The sequence below is a fragment of the Salvelinus alpinus genome, chromosome 23, assembly GCF_045679555.1.
Source record: "Salvelinus alpinus chromosome 23, SLU_Salpinus.1, whole genome shotgun sequence".
Taxonomy (NCBI): Eukaryota; Metazoa; Chordata; class Actinopteri; order Salmoniformes; family Salmonidae; genus Salvelinus; species Salvelinus alpinus.
In genome coordinates, this window is record NC_092108.1 from 28,705,268 (window position 1) to 28,728,876 (window position 23,609).

Genomic DNA, 23,609 nt, shown 5'->3' on the forward strand with positions numbered 1-23,609 from the left:
CGAAGACTTTTGGAGGATGGCCTGGTGTCAAGAAGGGCAGTAAAGAAGCCACTTCTTTCCAGGAAAAACATCAGGGACAGACTGATATTCTGCAAAAGGTACAGGGATTGGACTGCTGAGGACTGAGGTAAAGTAATTTTCTCTGATGAATCCCTTTTCCGATTGTTTGGGGCATCCGGAAAAAAGCTTGTGTGGGGTTGCTTCTCAGCCAAGGGAGTGGGCTCACTCACAATTTTGCCTAAGAACACAGCCATGAATAAAGAATGGTACCAACACATCCTCCAAGAGCAACTTCTCCCAAAAATCCAGGAACAGTTTGGTGACGAGCAATGCCTTTTCCAGCATGATGGAGCACCTTGCCATAAGGCAATAACTAAGTGGCTTGGGGAACAAAACATTGATATTTTGTGTCCATGGCCAGGAAACTCCCCAGACCTTAATCCTATTGAGAACTTGTGGTCAATCCTCAAGAGGCGGGTAGAAAAACAAAACCCCACAAATTCTGACAAATTCCAAGCATTGATTATGCAAGAATGGGCTGCCATCAGTCAGGATGTGACCCAGAAGTTAATTGACAAATCAAATCAAATCAAATTTATTTATATAGCCCTTCGTACATCAGCTGATATCTCAAAGTGCTGTACAGAAACCCAGCCTAAAACCCCAAACAGCAAGCAATGCAGGTGTAGAAGCACGGTGGCTATGAAAAACTCCCAAGAAAGGCCAAAACCTAGGAAGAAACCTAGAGGAACCAGGCTATGAAGGGTGGCCAGTCCTCTTCTGGCTGTGCCGGGTGGAGATTATAACAGAACATGGCCAAGATGTTCAAATGTTCATAAATGACCCGCATGGTCAAATAATAATAATCACAGTAGTTGTCGAGGGTGCAGCAAGTCAGCACCTCAGTAGTAAATGTCAGTTGGCTTTTCATAGCCGATCATTAAGAGTATCTCTACCGCTCCTGCAGTCTCTAGAGAGTTGAAAACAGCAGGTCTGGGACAGGTAGCACGTCCGGTGAACAGGTCAGGGTTCCATAGCCGCAGGCAGAACAGTTGAAACTGGAGCAGCAGCACGGCCAGGTTGACAGCATGCCAGGGCGGATTGCAGAGGTCTTGATAAAGAATGTTCAACACTGCAAATATTGACTCTTTGCATCAACTTCATGTAATTGTCAATAAAAGCCTTTGACACTTATTAAATGCTTGTAATTATACTTCAGTATTCCATAGTAACATCTGACAAAAATATCTAAAGACACAGACAAGACAAAGACACAGACTTTGTGGAAATTAATATTTGTGTCATTCTCAAAACTTTTGGCCACAACTGTACTTTGTTGAGGCGCCTTTGGCAGTGATTACAGCCTAGAGCCTTCTGGGTATGACGCTACAAGCTTGGCACATCTGTACTTGGGGAGTTTCTCCTATACGTCTCTGCAGGCCCTCTCAAGCTCTGTCATATTGGATGGGGAGTGTTGCTGCACAGATATTTTCAGATCTCTCCAGAGATGTTAGATCGGGTTCAAGTCCGGGCTCTGGCTGGGTCACTGAAGAACATTCAGAGTCTTGTCCCGAAGCCACTCCTGCGTTGTCTTGCTTAGGGTCATTGTCCTGTTGGAAGGTGAACCTTCGCCCCAGTCTGAGGTCCTGAACGCTCTGGAGCAGGTTTTCATCAAGGATCTCTCTGTACTTTGCTCCGTTCATATTTCCCTCGATCCTGACTAGTCTCCCAGTCCCTGCCGCTGAAAAACATCTCCACAGCATGATGCTGCCACCACCATGCTTCGCCGTAGTGATGGTGCCCAGTTTTCACCAGACGTGACGCTTGGCATTCACGTCAAAGATAATCTTGTTTCTCATGCTTTGAGAGTCCTTTAGGTGCCTTTTGGCAAACTCCAAGTGGGCTGTCGTGCATTTTACTGAGAAGTGGCTTCTGTCTGGCCACTCTACCATAAAGGCCTGATTGGTGGAGTGCTGCAGAGACGGTTGTCCTTCTGGAAGGTTCTCCCATATCCACAGAGAAACTCTGGAGCTCTGTCAGTGACCATTGGGTTCTGGGTCACCTCCCGGACCAAGGCCCTTCTCCCTCGATTTCTCAGTTTGGCCGGACGGCCAGCTCTAGAAAGAGTCTTGGTGGTTCTAAACTTCTTCCATTTAACAATGATGGAGGCCACTGTGTTCTTGTGGACCTTCAATGCTGCAGATTTTTTTTGGTACCCTGCCGCAGGTCTGTGCCTCAACACAATCCTGTCTCGGAGCTCTACGGACAATTCCTTCCACCTCATGGCTTGGTTTTTTCTCAGACATGCATCGTCAACTGTGGGACCATATATAGACAGGTGTGTGCCTTTCCAAATCATGTCCAATCAATTGAATTTACCACAGGTGGACTCCAATAAAGTTGTAGAAACATCAAGGGTGATCAATGGAAACAAGATGCACCTGAACTCATTTTTGAAACTCATAGCAAAGGGTCTGAATTCTTTTATAAATAAGGTATCTGTTTTACATTTTTTATATATTTGCAAAAAAATCGAAAAACCTGTTTTCGCTTTGTCATAATGGGGTGTTGTAGATTGAAGATTTAAAAAAAAAAATCAATTTTAGAATAAGGCTATAATGTAACAAAATGTGTACTTCCCGAATGCACTGTATCGAAGTTGAAAAAAAATGTTTAATCAGAAATGACAAAAATAATGGTTTTGATGAATGACAACGCTTTCTATAGAATATCACACAACGGATATGGCATGTCAAACTATTTCGTGTTTTAATTTAATGTTGGAAAAAGCTGTTGCTCCAACAGTATTTATTGGGAACACTGTAGGATCACTGAGCTCTCCACCCTATAAGCTGTCTGGACGGCCCAGAGGCATGCAGTGCTTCTTCACCCTCTTAGACCTGGCTTCAAGTAGTATTTGAAATATTTGTTACAGTTTAGCTGTGTCTGATTGGGCTTGTCTGGAGCAATGAACCCAATAGAATAGTCCCAGAAGTGCAAACCCTGCAGATCTTGCACTCTCAAACAACATGCTCAAACAAACACTCAAAGTATGTAAAAGTTAACAAATACAATTTGAACCTTGGTAGGTACCCTTCCCAGTCTAACCAGCTCTTATTCTGCTTTGCATTCATCCAGAACAGCTCACGCCAGGACTAAAGGTGACGCTGCTGACAAGGCCGGTCAGTCAGCCAGTCAGGACTCCGACATCGCCAGGGCAGTGGCCAGGGAACTTTCCCCCAACTTCCATCAGCCAGGTAACCCAACATACTGTACCCAACTAGGCCCCATTATCTATCTATCTCACAGCCCCTTGTTATAATCCCCTTTGTCCAATTTCCTTTGTGTCTGGGTTGTGGGTTTCTCTTTATTTTCTGTCTGGGGCAGATGTATATGCAAATGTTTAAATGCTAATCTATTTAGGGAGGAACATATCATTAGTATAATTTACCTTGGAGTCTTTTTATCCTCATAAAAAAAATAAAAAAAATTTGAGGGGGACAGCAAGTGTCACAGATTTATGAGTACAATATTTTGTATTAGATTGAACATGTTTGTGGCATCGATGTATGTATGTATACGTACGCTGTACAGCATATTATTCTACAAATGAATATCTTTTTTTCTGCAAGATAATTATTTAAATATATAAGATCGGTACTTTTGTCAGCCTGCTTAGTTTTATGAGAGGGTGGTTCTTCAGTGTTCGTGTTACATTTTAATGCATGTCCAGCTCCTGTATGCATGAAGGTCAGTGGTCTTATATCATTATGCTTTTTGAGCATTCCTCTTTTTACCACATGGTCTTGCTCAGGTCTGGCCCATATAGCCTTGCTAAATCTGTGACACTTGACCTGACATCAGGATAGTGTAGATCACTGACTCCTAACAACCAGGTTCATTAGCCAGCCTGCCTGCAATCTGTAATCTATTTCATTTGAATGATGCCTTATAACTTTTTCTTAATGCCCCATAAATGTCTTAATTATTTACCGTTGTGCTTTGATGAGCTTTTTATGAACAACTGCTGAGCTTGTAGAGATGTAGTAAGTGATCTTAGCACTTGCTAGTAATAGTAGAACAAATGTAATATTATGAACCATGATTCCATTTGATAACACTGCTTGCGTCAGAAAGGTGTTAACTTTGTTGGCTTGTGAGCTCGTGTCAGCTGTGTTACAGCGTTGGCCTCATCAGTGGTCAGGAGAATGTCGAGATTGCTTGGAACCTTTAATCGGTATCATAAACCAACTGGGACAGCTTTGAAACTCCATTAAGGAACAAATACTTGATATGTGAAATCATGGACACAGAAAAGGCATCCTAACAATGAGCTAACTGACAATGAATAAATGTGAATTTATGATTCACCAAAAGCAACACAAAATAATATGTAGGTGTGTGTATCTCTGTATCTCAAATTAGGATTCAGCACTAAATACTTGAGTGTTTGTTGATAGTGATAAACACACAGCATTCATTCAAAACGTTGAGATATTAGATCACTGTGTACATGCTACAAATTGACTAAGTATAGATAAAAGGACTGTATATCATGATAATAACGTCCTTCCATTTTCTAGGCCCTGATTATATAAAGCAGAGGTTCAACGAACCGATTGAACCTATTGTTCAAGAGGAGAAGAAAGAAAAGACCCCTTCAAGTAGCCCTCATTTCTACCGTAAAGGCACAACCCCAGACAACTCTCCCACCGCGAGTCCACAGTCATCTCCCCCACCAACACCCCCGTCAACACATACCCCGGAGCCCAAGAAGAGCTTGTTCAGCAAGCTCGCCCCCAAGCCAGGGAAAGAGAACAAGACCCCCGCGGCAGAGAGCCAGCTCCCGGTCATCACAAAGGCAGTGTCTAAGACATCGTTGAAACAGGAAGTAAGACAGGAATTGCCTCAACCGAAACCGTTCAAAATGGAGGAGTCGGTCCCCGCCAGCCCTGGCAATGGACAGCTACACACTGACACTGAGTACCACGGCTACTACGTGAAGGCAGACGTGAAGTTCCCTCAAGACGAACCTGAGGACATAGATGAGCATGTTACCCCGTCCGCCCTCACCCGGATGCCACCGCCAGCAAAACCTATGGCGCAGTACAGGACACCTACCCCAAAACCTATAGCACCAAAGTCGGTATCCAAAGAAAGCAAACCCGAATCAAGACTTAAGAAACTAGATTCGTATAAGCCAAGAAGTCTAGCAGAAACTAGGAAACAAGCCAGCTTGGAGATCACCACGGATTTCGTAGAGGAAGAGTCAGTAAGTAACTAAATACTGTATGATGATGAAAATGGGAAAACTGAAGCAAAGATAAATAAATGTGTCATTTTAGAACAACGTGTGAAACATCAAAGGTAGTCTAATATTTTCAGTGATAATGCCTAGCTAACTTTAAAAATACAATTTTTGAAATGTTCTCCTGTATCTCTTTTCTACTTCACAGGGTCCAAACTCAATACTGGTTGCCCTTGTAATGCTGTTGAATATTGGTCTAGCAATTATTTTTGTCCATTTTTTAACCTGACGGAATCTGAACTGAGGTAAGAATCAGCTCAATAACATCTATTCAGGTGTTATAAATTGTAGAGCATTGTGATACAGTAATTTATGTCCCATGACATTTTTAAATGTAACATAAAGTAAAAGAAAAGTTTACCTAAAGAGTAAATTGCAAGTTTTACATTAAATATTAAGATACAGTAAGCCTGAATGTGATTAAACATAACTATTGACCTTCCTACTGTTTTCAATCTTCAGTTAATTCATCAAAACTAGTGGCGCAGGCCCCTATCTCTGCAGTTGCGTCAATGGCCTTTAAAAATGGCGCCGGTCAGGCACAGACACAGGCAAAGAAGGACTGGAAATAGAGTGAAACACGGGAGAAAGATGAGAACAGGACCATTCGGCCCCGACGCTGCCCCGTTTTGCTGGCGATGATTTGTGACACGCTTAGGTTCTGTGAAAGCTGAAGCAAGCAGTCATTGCGAAAGCAAAAAGAAATATCTGCTGATCCATGCTGTTACCAGTCAAGTGCGTTGCCTCTCCATCTGCCCTGACAGGGGGAATGTGGAGGGGGGTGGAGGGGCTTGACAGGATATGTTCGGAGATGCACTTTTAGTTGACGGAAGCTAGCAGCTGCCTTACTATTTTACCATCTGACGTTTTAGTGGGTAGAGGCAGTGCACAAGGCTGCCAGAGGAATGTGTTTCGGCAGACTTTGCTGCCGTGGGAGTGTGTCTCTGTATTTGCTATAATATTCACTTGGTACATAAGAAATCATATTTTTTTTAAGTCGCACTCACCAGTCTTATTCCATTCCCCAGCCTTATCTAACTTCTCCTTTTGGGACATGCTTGTGCGTGGGCCGTTTCAAGTGCATTTATTTTGTGTATTTGTTAGTAACTGTTCGTTTTTTCATGTGTTTTTTCCTTTGTTTATCCTTATGTATTACAAATTATTAAGAGAGCGTTTTATTTATTTAAGCCTAGTCCATGCATTTCTCAAACTTTTTTAAGATCCTTTAAATCCAAAAGGAATTTCCCTAACGCCTATGCTACACAAAGCAGTTCTCATTTGAAAGAAATTGAAATGTTTAATTCCAGTTATTTCTACATTGTCAAATTTGAGAGTAATGTATATGAAATTGAAGCATTTTAGCAGTATACAAACACAGATTGTGCATTAATTTGACTAACCAGCTTGTTTTTTTTACTAATCAGCTATTGGCTGGCTACATGTAACACAAATGTATGAGATTACATAGGTAATCAACACTGATTTGTGATTGAAAAAAAATTGACATTTATTTTCTGAATAAGGGCTAACTGGTGATATGGAATAACTTTCCTCCTGATTCAACTTGTATCTATCTTTAACCAGCCACTGATGCGGTTTGTTAACATAGCTAGTCATTGACAGTGTTCTTTCTGCACACTGACCCTATATTGTATCAAATTAGTTGTTTGTAATTTGATTGATTTTAACATAAAAAGCAAAAGGCCTGTAGTTTTGGAAGTGGGTTGCACTTCGTTAGATATTTTTCTTTTTTCATTGTGCAATCAAGGATCAATGTCCCCCAAAAATAGTGGTCTAAATTGTTTTGTGAGATTAAGGCTTAATGGTTAATTTTGCAACTGTACATTGTCAAATGGAGGCATGATGACTTGCCAACTTGATTTCTTCTTCTTTTGTTCAAATTTGTAGCAAATATGGCGTCCGACATTGATTTATTGCCACAGGAATATGACATATACAGTAGATTGGCGCATGAAGAGAATACATTAGAATAACGTGATTAGTTTGGTTTGATTTTAAATTGAAAATATGCAATTGTGTCTTGTAGAATATTGTTGAGGAGTTGTTTGATTTAGTCATATATGAGTAAACTATATGTGCATGGGTTGGTTGGTTGATGAAAGTCACACTTTTTGCTTAATATTTGAGTCTTTAAATTTGGCCGAGCCAACACCCCACCTAGTCCACCAACACTGGACCTCATACTAACTAACTAACTTGCACCGTTGTGAAAGCAGTCCAATGCTCAGAGCCCCTCTCTGCAAGTACACCTTGTTATGTGTGTTGAATACATTCAGATAGAGTAAATGGTTGGCTAAATGTTTAGATGAGCATCTGTCAGGACTGTTAGAACATTAGAATGTTCCAGTTTACTTTGGGGTAGACAGAGGAGAGGGAGTGCATTGGTCTTAAATATGAAAGTCTAATTACTGTATTTTGTCATCAATATATTATTAATATTATTTTGTGCCTAGTTAGCTAAGCATGGAGATTTCTTTTTTATTTTTGGAATTATAAATGTTATTTTTTCTGAGTTAAAGTTGAATAAATAGAATGAAATGTATTATATTTATAAAAGCGTACATTTTGGTTAACTGTTGACAGGTGTATGAGATGCATTTTCACTGGTTATGGTAACATTTTCATTGCAACAATGCTAAGAGTATGTATAAAAGTGCTTTTTTGGTATGAGGAGTTGAAGGATGTGTTAGTTGGAGGTCAGGGCAGTAACATTGCGATGTTTTACAGAGGTTTGGTCATAGACTGCCACAGAGAGTATGTGAGATGGGAAGAAGAAAGCATCAGAAGGGAAAATGCCTCCAGATATGTTTATCACTACTTCTCTGAATGTAAAGTAATAAAGAACATGTAGAGCATAGCGTTAAAGAGCACAGGCAAAGTTCAAAATTCAAAGTACCACGATGAATGATCAATAATGTATTTTTCTTGTCTAAACTGTATTTGCACACAGCTATGTATAAGGCTATTTTCTACTAATTGTACCTGATGCTCCATACATTTTTTGCCAAAATGACGAGCTGTTACTTTTTAAAGGCAAAGTAAGTATTTTTCGGTGTGATTGTATTTTTCTAAAATGTGTTATGGTAAACTAGCCTGTAAACTTTTGGAAAAATGTAACTTACCATTTGATAGATATTTTTAATTAGTGATTTTAATATCAATTCAATATTTATGAACTGTTGCCAGGCTTACATAGAATATCACTGAATACAAAAACAGCATGAAGCTATATTGGACAACGAGTTTTGATATTTATGATCTTCTGACTACAATGATTTTAATGGATTTTGGGGCAGTTGTTCCCCCCATTAAGAATTAAAAGAAAGTTTACATCATTTTTTTGTGTCTGTCCAATTGTGTGGGGGGCAGCTTTCTTTTGTCCATCAGAAGTTGGATCAGTGAAGGCAAGGAGGCTATCTGAAAAGAGACATCATTTGACCATAGATATACAGGTGTTAGTGTTCAATCAGCAACGATGTCCAACTCAGTTGCATGTTAACGTTGTATGTTTTATAATTGTAGTCTAAATAGTTTTGAGATAAAGGCTTACATTTTGCAACTGTACATTGTCAAATGGAGGCATGACTTGCCAACTTGATTTTTTATTTTGTTCAAATTTGTAGCAAATATGGCGTCCGACATTGATTTATTGCCACATGAATATAACATATACAGTAGATTGGCGCATGAAGAGAATACATTAGAATAACGTGATTAGTTTGGTTTCATTTTAATTTGAAAATATGCAATTGTGTATTGTAGAATATGCAATTGTGTCTTGTAGAAAATCGTTGAGGAGTTATTTGATTTAGTCATATAGGAGTAAACTATTTGTGCATGGGTTGATTGATGAATGTCACATTTGTTGCTTAATATTTGAGTCTTTAATTTGTCTGAGCCAACACCCCACCAACACTGGACCTCATACTAACTAACTAACTTGCACCGTTGTGAAAGCAGTCCAATGCTCAAAGCCCCTCTCTGCAATTACACCTTGTTATGTGTGTTGAATACATTCAGATAGAGTAAATGGTTGGCTAAATGTTTAGATGAGCATCTGTCAGGACTGTTAGAACATTAGAATGTTCCAACTTACTTTGGGGAAGACAGAGAGGGTCTTACATATGAAAGTCTAATTACTGTATTTTGTCGTCAATATATTATTACTTTGTGCCTAGTTAGCTAAGCATGAAGATGTATTTTTATTTTTGAATAATAAATATGTTCTGTTTTCTCAGCTAAAGTTGAATAAATAGAATGAAATGTATCATATTTATAAAAGCGTACATTTTGGTTAACTGTTGACAGGTGTATGAGATGCATTTTCACTGGTTATGGTAACATTTTCATTGCAACAATGCTAAGAGTATGTATAAAAGTGCTTTTTTGGTATGAGGAGTTGAAGGATGTGTTAGTTGGAGGTCAGGGCAGTAACATTGCGATGTTTTACAGAGGTTTGGTCATAGACTGCCACAGAGAGTATGTGAGATGGGAAGAAGAAAGCATCAGAAGGGAAAATGCCTCCAGATATGTTTATCACTACTTCTCTGAATGTAAAGTAATAAAGAACATTTAGAGCATAGCGTTAAAGAGCACAGGCAAAGTTCAAAGTACCACGATGAATGATCAATAAATGTATTTTTCTTGTCTAAACTGTATTTGCACACAGCTATGTATAAGGCTATTTTCTACTAATTGTACCTGATGCTCCATACATTTTTTTGCCCAAAATGACGAGCTGTTACTTTTTAAAGGCAAAGTAAGTATTTTTCGGTGTGATTGTATTTTTCTAAAATGTGTTTTGGAAAACTAGTCTGTAAACCTTTGGAAAAAGTAACTTACCATTTGATAGATATTTTTAATTAGTGATTTTAAAATCAATTCAATATTTATGAACTTTTGCCAGGCTTACAAAAGAACATCACTGAATACAAAAACAGCATGAAGCTATATTGGATAACGAGTTTTGAAATTTATGATCTTCTGACTACAATGCTTTTAATGGATTTTGGGGCAGTTGTTCCCCCCATTAAGAATTAAAAGAAAGTTTACATCATTTTTTTTGTGTCTGTCCAATTGTGTGTGGGGGGCAGCTTTCTTTTGTCCTTCATCAGAAGTTGGATCAGTGAAGGCAAGGAGGCTATCTGAAAAGAGACATCATTTGACCATAGATATACAGGTGTTAGTGATATCCCACTCAGTTTCATGTTAACGTTGTATGTTTTATTGTTCTCACTCCAAAACCCTGGATGTAGCGCTTTGAATTACGGTCCATTGTTTTTACTCAAGCATACTGATGTAATACTTCAAATTATTTAACTTCTTATTAATGTTGGTGGCGAGAGGATAGGGGGGAATTCCCCTTTGCTTAAGCTGGTCTGCCATAGCAGAAGGGGTACTATTTTATTATATTAGGAGTAGTCTAACCCCCCCCCCCCCCCCCCAGAGTGAAAATTGTCCCTGGTCTCAGGGATTGCTGCGGTTATCCTGAGACTAAAATAGTGTACAACAGCTGCTGCTGGGAGAGTGTCACATTTGAAGGCAATGGAAGAGGTTGTGGATTTCTTTCTGTATGTACTCTGCTCGCAGTGTGTATCAGCGAATGGAAGGAAGGTCACTGACAAACTGTTTTTGTTACATTCTCTTTGTGTTTCCAGACAACAACTGTAAGTGACAGCGGTTCAGTGGAAACAGACCCAAATAATGAATGTATTGCAGCCATGGCAACTCCTTATACTGTTCCTCTAGGGGAGAAAGCCTCCTGAGAGTCCAGAAGCTTTGAAGCACTATAACGTTTCACACTGAGTGTTCTATTTTTCTGTCCCCACTGTCCTCAATTTTCTCAACAGTCATTACTCCACGCATAAGCCTGACCGACCATACTGAAATCACAACAGGACATGTCTTTAACAAATCCTGCATGCATGTACACTCCATTCCCTTGCTACACAAGGAACATGTGATGTGAAAAGTATACATGGCAACTGGAAAGAAGCAGCAGGACTCTAGATGATTCTGGCATTGCATCTTTTAACTTATGCCAGAAACATAATTGCACTGACACAGTTGGGACACCTGTTTCAGACAATCCTACGCAGGTGTTATTTTATTTCCAAATGCCCTCCCATCCAACAATCTCTTAACTAATCTACTCCAAGTACTGTCCTTATCTGATCTTTGGTCTCGGCTGAAGTCTCGAACAAAAAGAAAGGGTTCGTAAGCATAGTCTGTGTGATATTTCAGAGATCTTTTTGTGGGAATAGCCAAGGTCAAACAGCGTAAGTTACAGGCGTATTGCTGGCATGTGAACGGGAGACAGTGACAAACCCCAAACATCTCCAACTATATACACACACACACACACACAAACACACACACACTTCATCACTTCTTGTGTGGGATACCAGACACATTTACTTTTCACCAAGTCAACGGTGTCAATTCTCATTATGCTCAAAGTTTAAAGCATTTGTTTATTTATTCAAGGTATAGATACAATAAAATCATATTAAAAGTATATAAAATAATAACACACATTTCACATGTATTCATTAGTTGAAGGTGTTGAAAGTCACATCACATTTAAAACTCAACTTCATAAAAAACATCCTCGGGAAAAGTTGCTTCTCCACCCTGGTCAAAATGGCAGCCGTTACAGCTGGTAATACATTCTGGGGGCCTGAGGAGGCTCCTTAATTAACCCTGCCCACTCCAGCCCATTCACCCCCCAACTCGCATGCTTGTTCTGCTCCATTAAACTTCAACCCCCCCTTTTCTCCAATAGAGCGAGATTGATAGGCCCTGGGGGTCAAAACTCTGAGGTCATCCCGTCTGCACAGTGGCACCTGCTCTTCTCTGTCAGGAGCGCAACATTGCACCCACCCACCGGCTGCCTGCGGGGCTGCTAGCTACCACTTCAAATCCACTGTCAAGTTCCTCACAGCCAAGGCACGCTTTATATATAGTACCAGTCAAAAGATTGGACACACTTACTCATTCAAGGGTTTTTATTTTTTACATTGTAGAATAGTAGTGAAGACATCAAAAACTATGAAATAACACATATTACTACTTTTGTAGTAATCAAAAGTGTTAAGATTTGAGATTCTTCAAAGTAGCCACCCTTCGCCTTGATGACAGCTTTGCACACTCTTGGCATTCTCTCAACCAGCTTCACCTGGAATGCTTTTCCAACAGTCTTGAAGAGTTCCAACTATGCTGAACACTTGTTGGCTGCTTTTCCTTCACTCTGCGGTCCGACTCATCCCAAACCATCTCAATTGGTTTGGGACTGGACACCCCTCATAGCCTGGTTCCTCTCTAGGTTTCTTCCTAGGTTTTGGCCTTTCTAGGGAGTTTTTCCTAGCCACCGTGCTTCTACACCTGCATTGCTTGCTGTTTGGGGTTTTAGGCTGGGTTTCTGTACAGCACTTTGAGATATCAGCTGATGTAAGAAGGGCTATATAAATACATTTGATTTGATTTGATTAATTGGGTTGAGGTCGGGTGATCGTGGAGGCCAGGTCATCTGACGCAGCACTCCATCACTCTCCTTATTGGTCAACTAGCCCTTACACAGCCTGGAGGTGTGGTGTTGCGTCATTGTCCTGCTGAAAAATAATTGATAGTCCCACAAAGCAAAAAAACAGATGGGATGGTGTATCGCTGCAGAATGCTGTGGTGGCCATGCTGGTTAAGTGTGCCTTGAATTCTAAATTAATCACCAACAGTGTCACCAGCAAAGCACACCCACACCATCACACCTCCACGCTTCAAGGTGGGAACTACACATGTGGAGATCCTCCATTCACCTACTCTGCATCTCACAAAGACATGGCGGTTGGAACCAAAAATCTCAGATTTGGACTCATCAGACCAAAGGACAGATTTACACTGCTCTAATGTCCATTGCTTGTGTTTCGTGGCCCAAGCAAGTCTCTTATTAGTGGTTTCTTTGCAGCAATTAGACCACAAAGGCCTGATTCACGTAGTCTCCTCTGAACAGTTGATGTTGAGATGTGTCTGTTACTTGAACTCTGAAGCATTTATTTGGGCTGCAATTTCTGAGGCTGGTAACTCTAATGAACGTATCCTCTGCAGCAGAGGTAACTGTAAGTCTTCCTTTGCTGTGGCGGTCCTCATGAGAGCCAGTTTCATCATAGTGCTTGATGGTTTTAGTGACTGCACTTGAAGAAACATTCAAAGTTCTTGACATTTTCCGTAATTGACTGACCTTCATGTCTTAAAGTAATGGACTGTTGTTTCTCTTTCCTTATTTGAGCTGTTCTTGCCATAATATGGATTTGGTCTCAAACACATTAAGAAGGAAAGCAATTCCACAAATTAACAAGGCACACCTGTTAATTGAAATGCATCCCAGGTGACTACCTCATGAAGCTGGTTGAGAGAACACCAAGAGTGTGCATCGTTGTCATCAAGGCAAAGGGTGGCTACTTTGAAGAAACTGAACATTTAAATCGATTTTTTAAACACATTTTTGGTTACTACATGATTCCATATGTGTTATTTCATAGTTGTGATGTCTTCACTATTATTCTACAATGTTGAAAATAGTAAAATAAAGAAAAACCCTTGAATGAGTAGGTGTCCAAACTTTTGACTGGTACTGTATATATAAACCACATTGTTGGATTGCCCCAACCAAGTTTAACATTCAGTTACATATGTATTCACCTGCCAGGCCAAGGCTCTAGCCCTCCAAAGTAAACTAAACACAGGCTGAATATCATTATCATTTGTACTAACAAAGGAGCTGTAGCTACTGCTTAGTAAATCATGTCATAACACAAGAGCAGAGATATATTAGCTCTTAAAACAGAAAGGTCACAAACAGTGTGTGCTTGAGTTATATATCTAAGTATTGCTCCTCCTTTGTTTGGTTAGAGCAGCGCATACAGAAATCAAATCTGTATCAGATCAGTTCCTCAATGAATGACACTACTCAGCAGCTGATAATGTGCATCCCCATGAGTCACAGTGGAGGACCAAAATGGCCGGCTGACGGGCTGGGAGTCAGGGAGGGGATAGTGGCTTTCCTTTCTGGCTGATCCACACAGGCTGAACATATTTCCATGTGTTCCTGCCAGTGCCTTCAACTGGCATCATGAAAAGTCCCTTTTGTGGTATTTATTGATTTGTCCAAATAGCAAAGTATATTTTTTTAAGGAACAAGATAACATTTTCTGAATGACTTATTCCATAGCTACATACAAGATATGTTGTTTGTTTCATGATTGTGGAATACCACACTGGCTTGTTCCTCTTTTTACTTGACTTACAGTGCACCCTAGTGGATGTAGTCATCACATCCTTTACAGTACATTAGTGACTCAATATCCTGACTTGAATATAGCGTTCATTGGCATGAAGGAGCTTTCAGAGCTTGAGTTACTTAGTTGTCTTGCATTTGTATTTATTATGGATTCCCATTAGCCAAGGCAGCAGCTACTTTTCCTGGTATCCAGCAACATAAGACAATTACATACAGTTTAAAATACTACAAGACATTACATCTCATAACTTACCTGACACATTCAGTGTGTTCCCTCAGGCCACTACTCCGCCACATATTTACAATACAACATCTGCACGTGTGTGTAGTGTGTCTTATCTTGTCTCTGGTACATCAGGATTAACATTCCATACATTGCAATAAACTAGTACTTGAACAACTTTGCTGGAAGCAAACTATACCTATTTTACATTACGCTACAGTTTGTAACAGTAACACCAATACATGCAAATCATGAGAATGTCATGCTCCACTCACATGCGTTTCCCCCTATTTCACTTCAGTTGTAACGTTGACGTTCAATTTTTCCAGTTTGGCTGTCGTCTGAATTCCACAGTTTCGACGAAAACCTCCTAATTCCCCTGTAATCAGGCAAATGAAATGTACAACACATTATTAAAACTCACATTCTTAATAATAACATATCTCAAAGCCCTTCACATGGAGGTGTACAATGTGAGGGTAAACTAACCATGGAGGCAAAGCCGTGTGTCTTTAAAATATGTATATTTTTAGAAGACATAGAATCTGGTTTTCAACAGTAAGACTTGTACTCACTTTTGGCAACACATCATAGGCCCTGAGATAAAAGAGAACAGTACCATGTAGAGATTCTGCAAAGAGGATGACCATCTGTTAGTCACACCACCCACCAGAAGTGAAATTTAACAACATACCATTTCTGACAGTTGGAATGGTGGGTGAATATGAGTATTTCTGATACATTCCTCCTTTGAGAATGTTACATATTTTCAGATCTGGGCAAAAGCAATCTTTCTGGGATAACTTGTTCTATTTACTTCCAATTGTTATACCAGACACATACCTCGAAACCATTGTGGCTCTATTGAAACACTAAGTTAAAATAAAGCATATTGTGTGTTAGCTATTGGTTTGGTCCTAAACCGTTTTAACTGTCAAGAATGCAACACAACTAAAGAAAGGTGTTTAGCAAAAAACATAAAAAAATTGAAATAGCAACTGAAATTCTCTCTTATCACTGAGGAGTTAACTGTAAATACTGTCATTCCATTGTTTCAGGGTGACATTGACACAGACAAATCCTACATTGCCCCTGCTAAAAGAGTATCAGAGGAAATAAAAGTAATGACATTTCCAGACATCTAGTAGTTCTGGTAGTACTAGTACTGGTAGTACTAGTACTAGTAGTACTTCATGGTCCCGTGTGGCTCAGTTGGTAGAGCATGGCGCTTGCAACGCCAGGGTTGTGGGTTCATTCCCCACGGGGGGACCAGGATGAATATGTATGAACTTTCCAATTTGTAAGTCGCTCTGGATAAGAGCGTCAGTTAAATGTAAATGTATATGTAGTCACAGCGATATACTAGACAGTTATCTAAAACGTTCTGATTAAATTCTGTATAGAAGTTTTACATTCTTCTCTATATGATCACTAGATAAAGTAAATAGAAAGGTCTTACCATGCCAAGTATACCAGGTTTCGACACTCTCTGAACAGCAAAGTTAACTTTTCTGTCCAGAAGCAGCCAAAACACAACAAAATAGTACCCAGAATTTGAAACATCATGGTAAAGTTGATACTCTGCAATGGTTTGACTTACTGCCGGTCTCCTGTTTTCATGCAATTAACACTGTTTGATAGTGCCCAAGCTTTCTCAAAACATCAGAAGTAGCAACTTCTCATTTTGCCCACAGAATACTGGTAGTGTTTTTCTGAAGAGAGGCATGTTTGAAGCAGAAGGAAGGGAAGTTACAATTGCAATCACAGTCATGTCAAAGGTGAATTTAGTGATGAAATGAATCCATAAGCTTTGTTTAAACAAATTTTATTCATATACTCCATGTCTATACATTACCTCTTACTAGTGAAAGGAAGAAACCAACATCTCTCAAAGGTTCTCTTTGATATCATATAATTTATACCCTACATTAACAACTAAGACGTACACACACACACACGTTCCATTCAACAGTTCAGACTGCCATTGGCATTATCTGTAGAAATCCGTTAACTCTTATTAGGTTTACCATTCAAGTCTTCCGTATCAAATGAAAAGGGCTGGTCGTAACCCATGAGGTGGTTATAGTCATGAGGAAGTGGGAACAGCATCGGATTCACAAGCATCGACTTCTTGTCGGCATAGAACGTAGTGAACATTTTGCTGACACCCGGTATCTTGACCTCACTCTGACGGAACACAGTTTTTTTCTCCATCAGAAGGATGTTGTAGGTGACAGCTGTGTACGTGTCAGTGTCATGGTTGTGGTACAGGCGAACCACATAGCCTTTGGTGATGATGTGGAGGAGGATTGGAGTCAGGAATGTGAAAAAACCAATGACACCACAGAAGGCCCCCTTCAGGACAAGACTCTGAACGCTGATGCCAGTCTTCAGAAGAATGTAGGGCATCATACACAGGCTGGCCCCGCTACTGGTGTAAGAGAACATCTTCACACCTGCAAAGACAAAAAATACAATTCATGTTTAGGCCTAGTTATTCAATGATGATAACAATGTTGATGAGAAGACGATCATGAGAGATTGTTTATGGTGATTAAAGTAATACCTCGGACAGCATTGCCGAGGTTCCCTGAATAGATGAGCGTCCCCTCCTCAGAGTGGTTTGTGGAAGATGTAGAGAAGCAGCAGACCATCCGTAGTACAGAGGCTGGCTGTACCTGGGCAGAGACAGACAAATGAGAAACTAGGCCATTTCTTTCCATACAATGCCTTTAACTGCTACAAATAGACCAGAACAAATAATATATCAGTTTAAAAAGAACTTGGTCCAATTCTTAATTACCTTTCAGATGAGATCTTACAAAGTGTGATCAAATATGTCATAACGCGATGTGCCATGGGGGTTGTAGAGATTAATTGAATCTAACGCACTTTCAAAAGTTAATGCACTTGCACAACCAGGCCAGTGCAGATCAGGCCTGACCACACCGCTCGCATAATGATTTTGTCCACCCACACCAGACGCGGTCAGGACACGCTGGTTGAAATATCAAAATTAACTCTGAACCAACTATATTAATTTGGGGACAGGTTGAAAAGCATTAAACATTTATGGCAATTTAGCTAGCTAGCTTGCTGTTGCTAGCTAATTTGTCCTGGGATAGAAACATTGGGTTGTTATTTTACCTGAAATGCACAAGGTCCTCTACTCCGACAATTAATCCTAATTAAACTAAAAGGGTAAACCTAGTTCATTTCTAGGAATCTCAACTCCTTCAGGATTCTTCTCACTTTATATGGCGGTTGGCAACAAACTTTAAGGTGCATCACCACCACCAACTGGCCTGGAGTGTGGACTTCAGTTCGTCTTTCAATCACCCGCGTGGGTATATGCTCCTAAAAAACAATGAGGAGATGGGAGAGGCCAGACTTGCAGTTCAGCATCACAAATAGAACCAATGATTGAATAAAATGCTGACCACACCGCTCGCGTCACGTGCGCGTTGCAAAATAAATGTACACATACATGCTATTCAATCATTGCGTGCACACGACAGCGAGCGTCTGCATGGCCAGGTGCTAAAATAAAAATAGGTTCTATTTGGGATGCTAAACTGCAAGTCCGGCCTCTCCCAACTCCTCATTGGTTTTTATGAGCTAATACCCACGTGGGTGATTGAAAGATGAACTGACGTCTACACTCCAGCCAGTTATTGTAAAGCACCTTAAAGTTGGTTGCCAACCGCCATATAAAGTCCAAAGTAAAAATAGAAGCCTGAGGAAGGAGGAGAGATGACGATAAAGGAATTCAGTTGGGTGGGTATAATTTGTGGAACGTTCCAACAGGAATCTATTCCAAAAACTTCGTAAAGCACAAGGTTTCTAACAAACAATGCATACAAAGTAACATGATCAAGTCACCTAGCTAACTAGCTGCCGAATAGGCATCAACTCAACCCGTAGCTTATTATTAATGTTTGTCCATATGCTACCAGAGACATTTTTCAGAATTAACGTGGTGAGTGAAAACTTAATGAAATAGCCCACTCCCTACCCGCTATCTTATTCGGCCGCTATACAACTTTGTATGCGTTGTTTGTTGGCAACCTTGTTATTTACGAAGTTTTTGGAACATATTCCTGTTGGAACGTTCCGCAAATTATACCCACCCATTCAGTTTACCGTTTTATCTGTGGAATAATTGTCAGAGTAGAGGACCTTGTGCATTTCAGGTAAAATAACAACCCAATGTTTATATCCCAGGAAAATTAGCTAGCAAGCTAAATTGCAATCAAAGTTGAATGTTTTTCGACCTGTCCCCAAATTAATATAATTGGTTCAGAGTTTGGTTTGATATTTCAACATGCATGTCCTGATCGTGTCTGGTGTGGGTGTACAAAATCAACATGCGCGCGTCCGGTTTGGTCAGGAGCATGTAAATCATACATAGCTAATGTATCGAGTGCAGAACTATCGAACGCAGAGCCACTAGGCTAGCTAGTTAGCTAACATAGCTTCTTTCAGCTCAAAAAAACCTACGTAACTAGCATAATAGGGCATATATCCCAGGATTGGAAGTAGAACTATCTACCAGACAAGTGAGGACAAAATAAAGCCAAATAACGTTACCTTTTTAGCCGCATCATTGAGAAACGACCTTTTGACAGCGTGATACAAATACTCGTCGGTCTTCATTGGCAGCCTTCTACACGCGTGAGTAGCAGGCCTCCCATTTCGGAGGGCAGCAAATTGTTTACTAAACGTTTGAGAAATAGCAGTACGTAATCCACGTGCAAAGTAATGCTGAAACATTATACAATCATAAAGTTAAGCCACTTTAGTAGCTTCTTTGCTAACTGCATGCACAACAGCACTGTTATTAAACCCCGCCCCTTTCTTCTTCTGTGGCAGTGGTACGTACAGGATTCTTCTTTGAGGTTTATTGGCAGACTGCACTCATACGGTGTATTGCTGCCACCTACTGTACGGGTTAGACAAAATACTGCAAAAACAAAATATGTTTTGGATGAACAAATTCATGCTAATTACCAAAAAAAAGAAAACTAAAGAAATTCACAATACTACCCTGAATTTAAAAAAAAACGGTACTATTCAGATCCCTACACAGACTCAACAACCTGGGAGGGGGGAACCTCTTCATTCAGTACTCCCTGTTACGTTTCGCCTGTAAAGTCCTGGAGATCCAGAAATCGATTTGTTGCCTTCACAATGATGTCTAGCTTCTTTGATGTTTTCTAAGTTTAACTAGTGCAATTTATCACTAGCACTATAAACACAACAAAGTCCACCTTCTTCACTATTAGTGTGTCGGGATCCTTCTCCTGCATGGCATTCACTGCAGACTGTGGGACATCCACTACCATCTCCTCTCTACTCACTCCAGCTATTTTCACTGCCTCCACATAGAAGACCTGCTGGTTGGCCCTGATCCTAGCTACTGCGACCTCCTTCATCCGTACAGGGAACTCCGGGAACTCGGGAATGTGATTCCCATCACAATTACAACAACATGCTTCATCTGACTCTTCAACTACTACATATTTTTTCCTTCGACAAACACTTTCCACATGTCCAAACTTTTTACAATTTTAACACTGCAGCGGCTTCTGTACATACGGTCTCACCGCATAAATCAAATCAAATTGTATTTGTCACATGCGTCAAATTCAACAGGTGTAGTAGACCTTACAGTGAAATGCTTACTTACAAGCCCTTAACCAACAATGCAGCTTTAAGAAAAATACCTTAAAAAAATAAGAAATAAAAGTAACAAATAATTGAAGAGTAGCAGTAAAATATCAACATCGAGGCTAAATACAGGGGGTACTGGTACAGAGTCAATGTGTGGGGGGGTACAGAGTCAATGTGTGGGGGCACCGGTTAGTCGAGGTAATGGAGGTAATATGTACATGTAGGTAGAGCTATTAAAGTGACTATGCATAGATAATAACAGAGAGTAGCAGCAGTGTGGGGGGGGGGGTCAATGCAAATAATCTGGGTAGCTATTTTATTAGATGTTCAGGAGTCTTATGGCTTGGGGGTAGAAGCTGTTTAGAAGCCTCTTGGACCTAGACTTGGCGCTCCGCTACTGCTTGCCGTGCGGTAGCAGAGAGAACAGTCTATGACTGGGGTGGCTGGAGTCTTTGACAATTATTAAGGCCTTCCTCTGACACCGCCTGGTATAGAGGTCCTGGATGGAAGGAAGCTTGGCCCCAGTGATGTACTGGGCCGTACGTACTACCCTCTGTAGTGCCTTGTGGTCGTAGGCAGAGCAGTTGCCGCAGTTTCCATACCAGGCAGTGATGTAATCCATCAGGGTGCTCTCGATGTTGCAGCTGTAGAACCGTTTGAGGATCTGAGGACCCATGCCAAATCATTTCAGTCTCCTGAGGGGGAATAGGTTTTGTCGTGCCCGCCCTATTCACGACTGTCATGGTGTGCTTGGACCATGTTAGTTTGTTGGTGATGTGGACGCCAAGGAACTTGAAGCTCTCAACCTGCACCACTACAGCCTGTCGAAGAGAATGGTGGCGTGCTCGGTCCTCCTTTTCCTGTAGTCCACAATCATCTCCTTTTGTCTTGATCACATTGAGGGAGAGGTTGTTGTTCTTGCACCACACAGTCAGGTCTCTGACCTCCTCCCTATAGGCTGTCTCATCGTTGTCAGTGATCAGGCCTACCACTGTTGTGTCATCGGCAAACTTAATGATGGTGTTGGAATCGTACCTGGCCATTCAGTCATGAGTGAACAGGGAGTACAGGAAGGGACTGAGCACGCACCCCTGAGGGGCCCCCGTGTTGAGGATCAGCATGGCGGATGTGTTGTTACCTACCCTTACGAACTGGGGGTGGCACGTCAGGAAGTACAGGATCCAGTTGCAGAGGGAGGTGTTTAGTCCCAGGCTCCTTAGCTTAGTGATGAGCTTTGAGGGCACTATGATGTTGAGCGCTGAGCTGTAGTCAATGAATAGCATTCTCACGTTGGTGTTCCTTTTGTCCAGGTGTGAAAGGGCAGTGTGGAGTGCAATAGAGATTGCATCATTTGTGGATCTGTTGGGACGGTATGCGAATTGGAGTGGGTCTAGGGTTTCTGGGATGATGGTGTTGATGTGAGCCATGACCAGCCTTTCAAAGCACTTCATGGCCTCAGACGTGAGTGCTACGGTGCGGTAGTCATTTAGGCAGGTTACCTTCGCTTCCTTTGGCTCAGGGACTATGGTGGTCTGCTTGAAACATGTTGGTATTACAGACTCAATCAGGGACATGTTGAAAATGTCAGAGAAGACACCTGCCAGTTGGTCAGCACATGCCCGGTGCACACGTCCTGGTAATCCGTCTGGCCCCGCAGCCTTGTGTATGTTGACCTGTTTAAAGGTCTTACTCACGACTCAGACAGGGAGAGGTTGAAAATGTCAGTGAAGACACTTGCCAGTTGGTCAGCACATCCATTATCTTTCGTCTCTCTGTGTTTTATACATTTCCTCTAATTCGCTAGAGCCTGTCAGGAATAAGCATCCGAGCGAGCAAAACAGCGCCCATCTGTCTCTACATGTAGGCCATCTATCTGATGCTGTCTGGTCCCAACGAGTATGACATTGTTGCCGCCTGTAGCATTGAAGGCAAGGGAAGCCAGCGAGCATCTGGCCTCCCTTGACAAAAAAAGAAATCTGTGCCAATCAGCGTTGAGCTAAACTGAGCGAGCTCAACTGTGAATGGTCCTGGCGTACCAAAAAATGTGTCAAGGGAAGCCAGCTTGGATTTGGCATCACTCCTATCAAATCCCATTGAGTGCATAAGTCATTGACAGAAAAACTTTAATTGTTGCATCTCATTGTGTCGTTGTCCTCCGGTGGCTAGCTAGCCAGCTTGCTAAAATTGGCCCTTTCCTAAATTAGCCATTGATGGAGATAGGGATTTGGGCTTGTGGTTTTACTTAATTCTCCGTACTGGCCAATGATTATAACGGTGATGCTGATCCAACCATTAATTCATACATTGTTGTGCCCCTGGTCTGAGAGGATGTACGTTTAATATGTAGCTAGATGTAGAAGGCTATTGTTAACTCGCTAACGTTGTTCATGAATGGAGGTTAGGCTAGCGAGCAAACATTTTAGCCAGGTAGCCTAGGACCACAAAAAATAAAAGCTTGTACTGTATGACAGAGTGATAGACCGTTTCATCAACATGAAAGAGATGAGGATTGCATTGGCGTTTCTCTACAAGTAGGGTGAGTCAACATGTTTTTCAACCTGCACGCACGCACACAAACACACACACACCCACACAAATCAGAACCATGTACAGCCACATCATAGTTATCTTATGTTGATTGGACTAAATTGTTTTGGTGATCTTTTAGTTGTCACTGTATTAGACTAAGCAGAGGTGACTTCATGATGTTGAAATTTTGAAGTTGAAATGGTGCTGGAATAGTGGAGGCAGCTCCTGTTTTCTTTTCAACTTTCGGTAACTCTCTGTGATTCTAAATCAATAGTTGTATAGTGGTCCGAAAATGTTGGAAACATTAACTTTCTTGACCATGCTGTAGGTCATGTAACTGTCTCTTACTGTACATGCAATATGCTTTGTGAACTTCACTGGACAATGGAAGCTATCCGGTTTTGTGATAAAACAAAGGTGTGGTTGATTTTATTCTGCCACTGTGTCTTCTTATTGTCTCGGCCTTTAGGCCTCTATATCACGGTCTCAAGACATATGAATTAACTGGTTAGAGAACAAACAACTCAATTATCACAACAAATAGGTTGTAATATGGGGGGGGG

General features: G+C 40.9%; 2 protein-coding genes across 3 annotated transcripts in view; one reads left to right on the forward strand and one right to left on the reverse strand.

The window, feature by feature from the left end:
- The window catches only part of LOC139550734 (junctophilin-1-like), a 28,450-nt gene extending 18,065 nt beyond the window's left edge, over positions 1-10,385 (forward strand). Inside the window, exons 3-6 of the mRNA XM_071361843.1 lie at positions 3,139-3,257; positions 4,584-5,272; positions 5,457-5,553; positions 5,771-10,385. Of these exons, the coding sequence (XP_071217944.1) occupies positions 3,139-3,257; positions 4,584-5,272; positions 5,457-5,537 (889 nt within the window). The 3' untranslated portion in view covers positions 5,538-5,553; positions 5,771-10,385. The remainder of the gene's footprint in view (positions 1-3,138; positions 3,258-4,583; positions 5,273-5,456; positions 5,554-5,770) is intronic.
- Positions 10,386-16,653: 6,268 nt separating this feature from the next.
- LOC139550735 (transmembrane protein 70, mitochondrial-like) lies at positions 16,654-19,793 on the reverse strand. Of its 2 annotated transcripts, none has more exons than XM_071361845.1 (3): positions 19,435-19,793; positions 17,411-17,522; positions 16,654-17,300 (listed from the first exon to the last, which is right to left on the reverse strand). In XM_071361845.1, exons 1-3 carry the CDS (start codon positions 19,615-19,617, stop codon positions 16,852-16,854), a joined length of 744 nt encoding a protein of 247 aa, XP_071217946.1. In that variant the 5' UTR covers positions 19,618-19,793; the 3' UTR covers positions 16,654-16,851. The 2 variants fall into 2 exon arrangements, with proteins under 2 accessions (XP_071217946.1, XP_071217945.1); XM_071361844.1 differs by having other exon boundaries at positions 17,411-17,516; positions 19,435-19,716.
- Positions 19,794-23,609: the final 3,816 nt, after the last annotated feature.

Coding starts and splice junctions, on each gene's coding strand:
- LOC139550735 (XM_071361845.1), bottom strand. CDS start 19,617: ATGTTTCAGCATTACTTTGCACGTGGATTACGTACTGCTATTTCTCAA. Junction 17,523..19,434: donor TCAATGATGCGGCTAAAAAG/GTAACGTTATTT, acceptor GTCTCTGCCCAG/GTACAGCCAGCCTCTGTACT. Junction 17,301..17,410: donor CCTCGGCAATGCTGTCCGAG/GTATTACTTTAA, acceptor TTGTCTTTGCAG/GTGTGAAGATGTTCTCTTAC.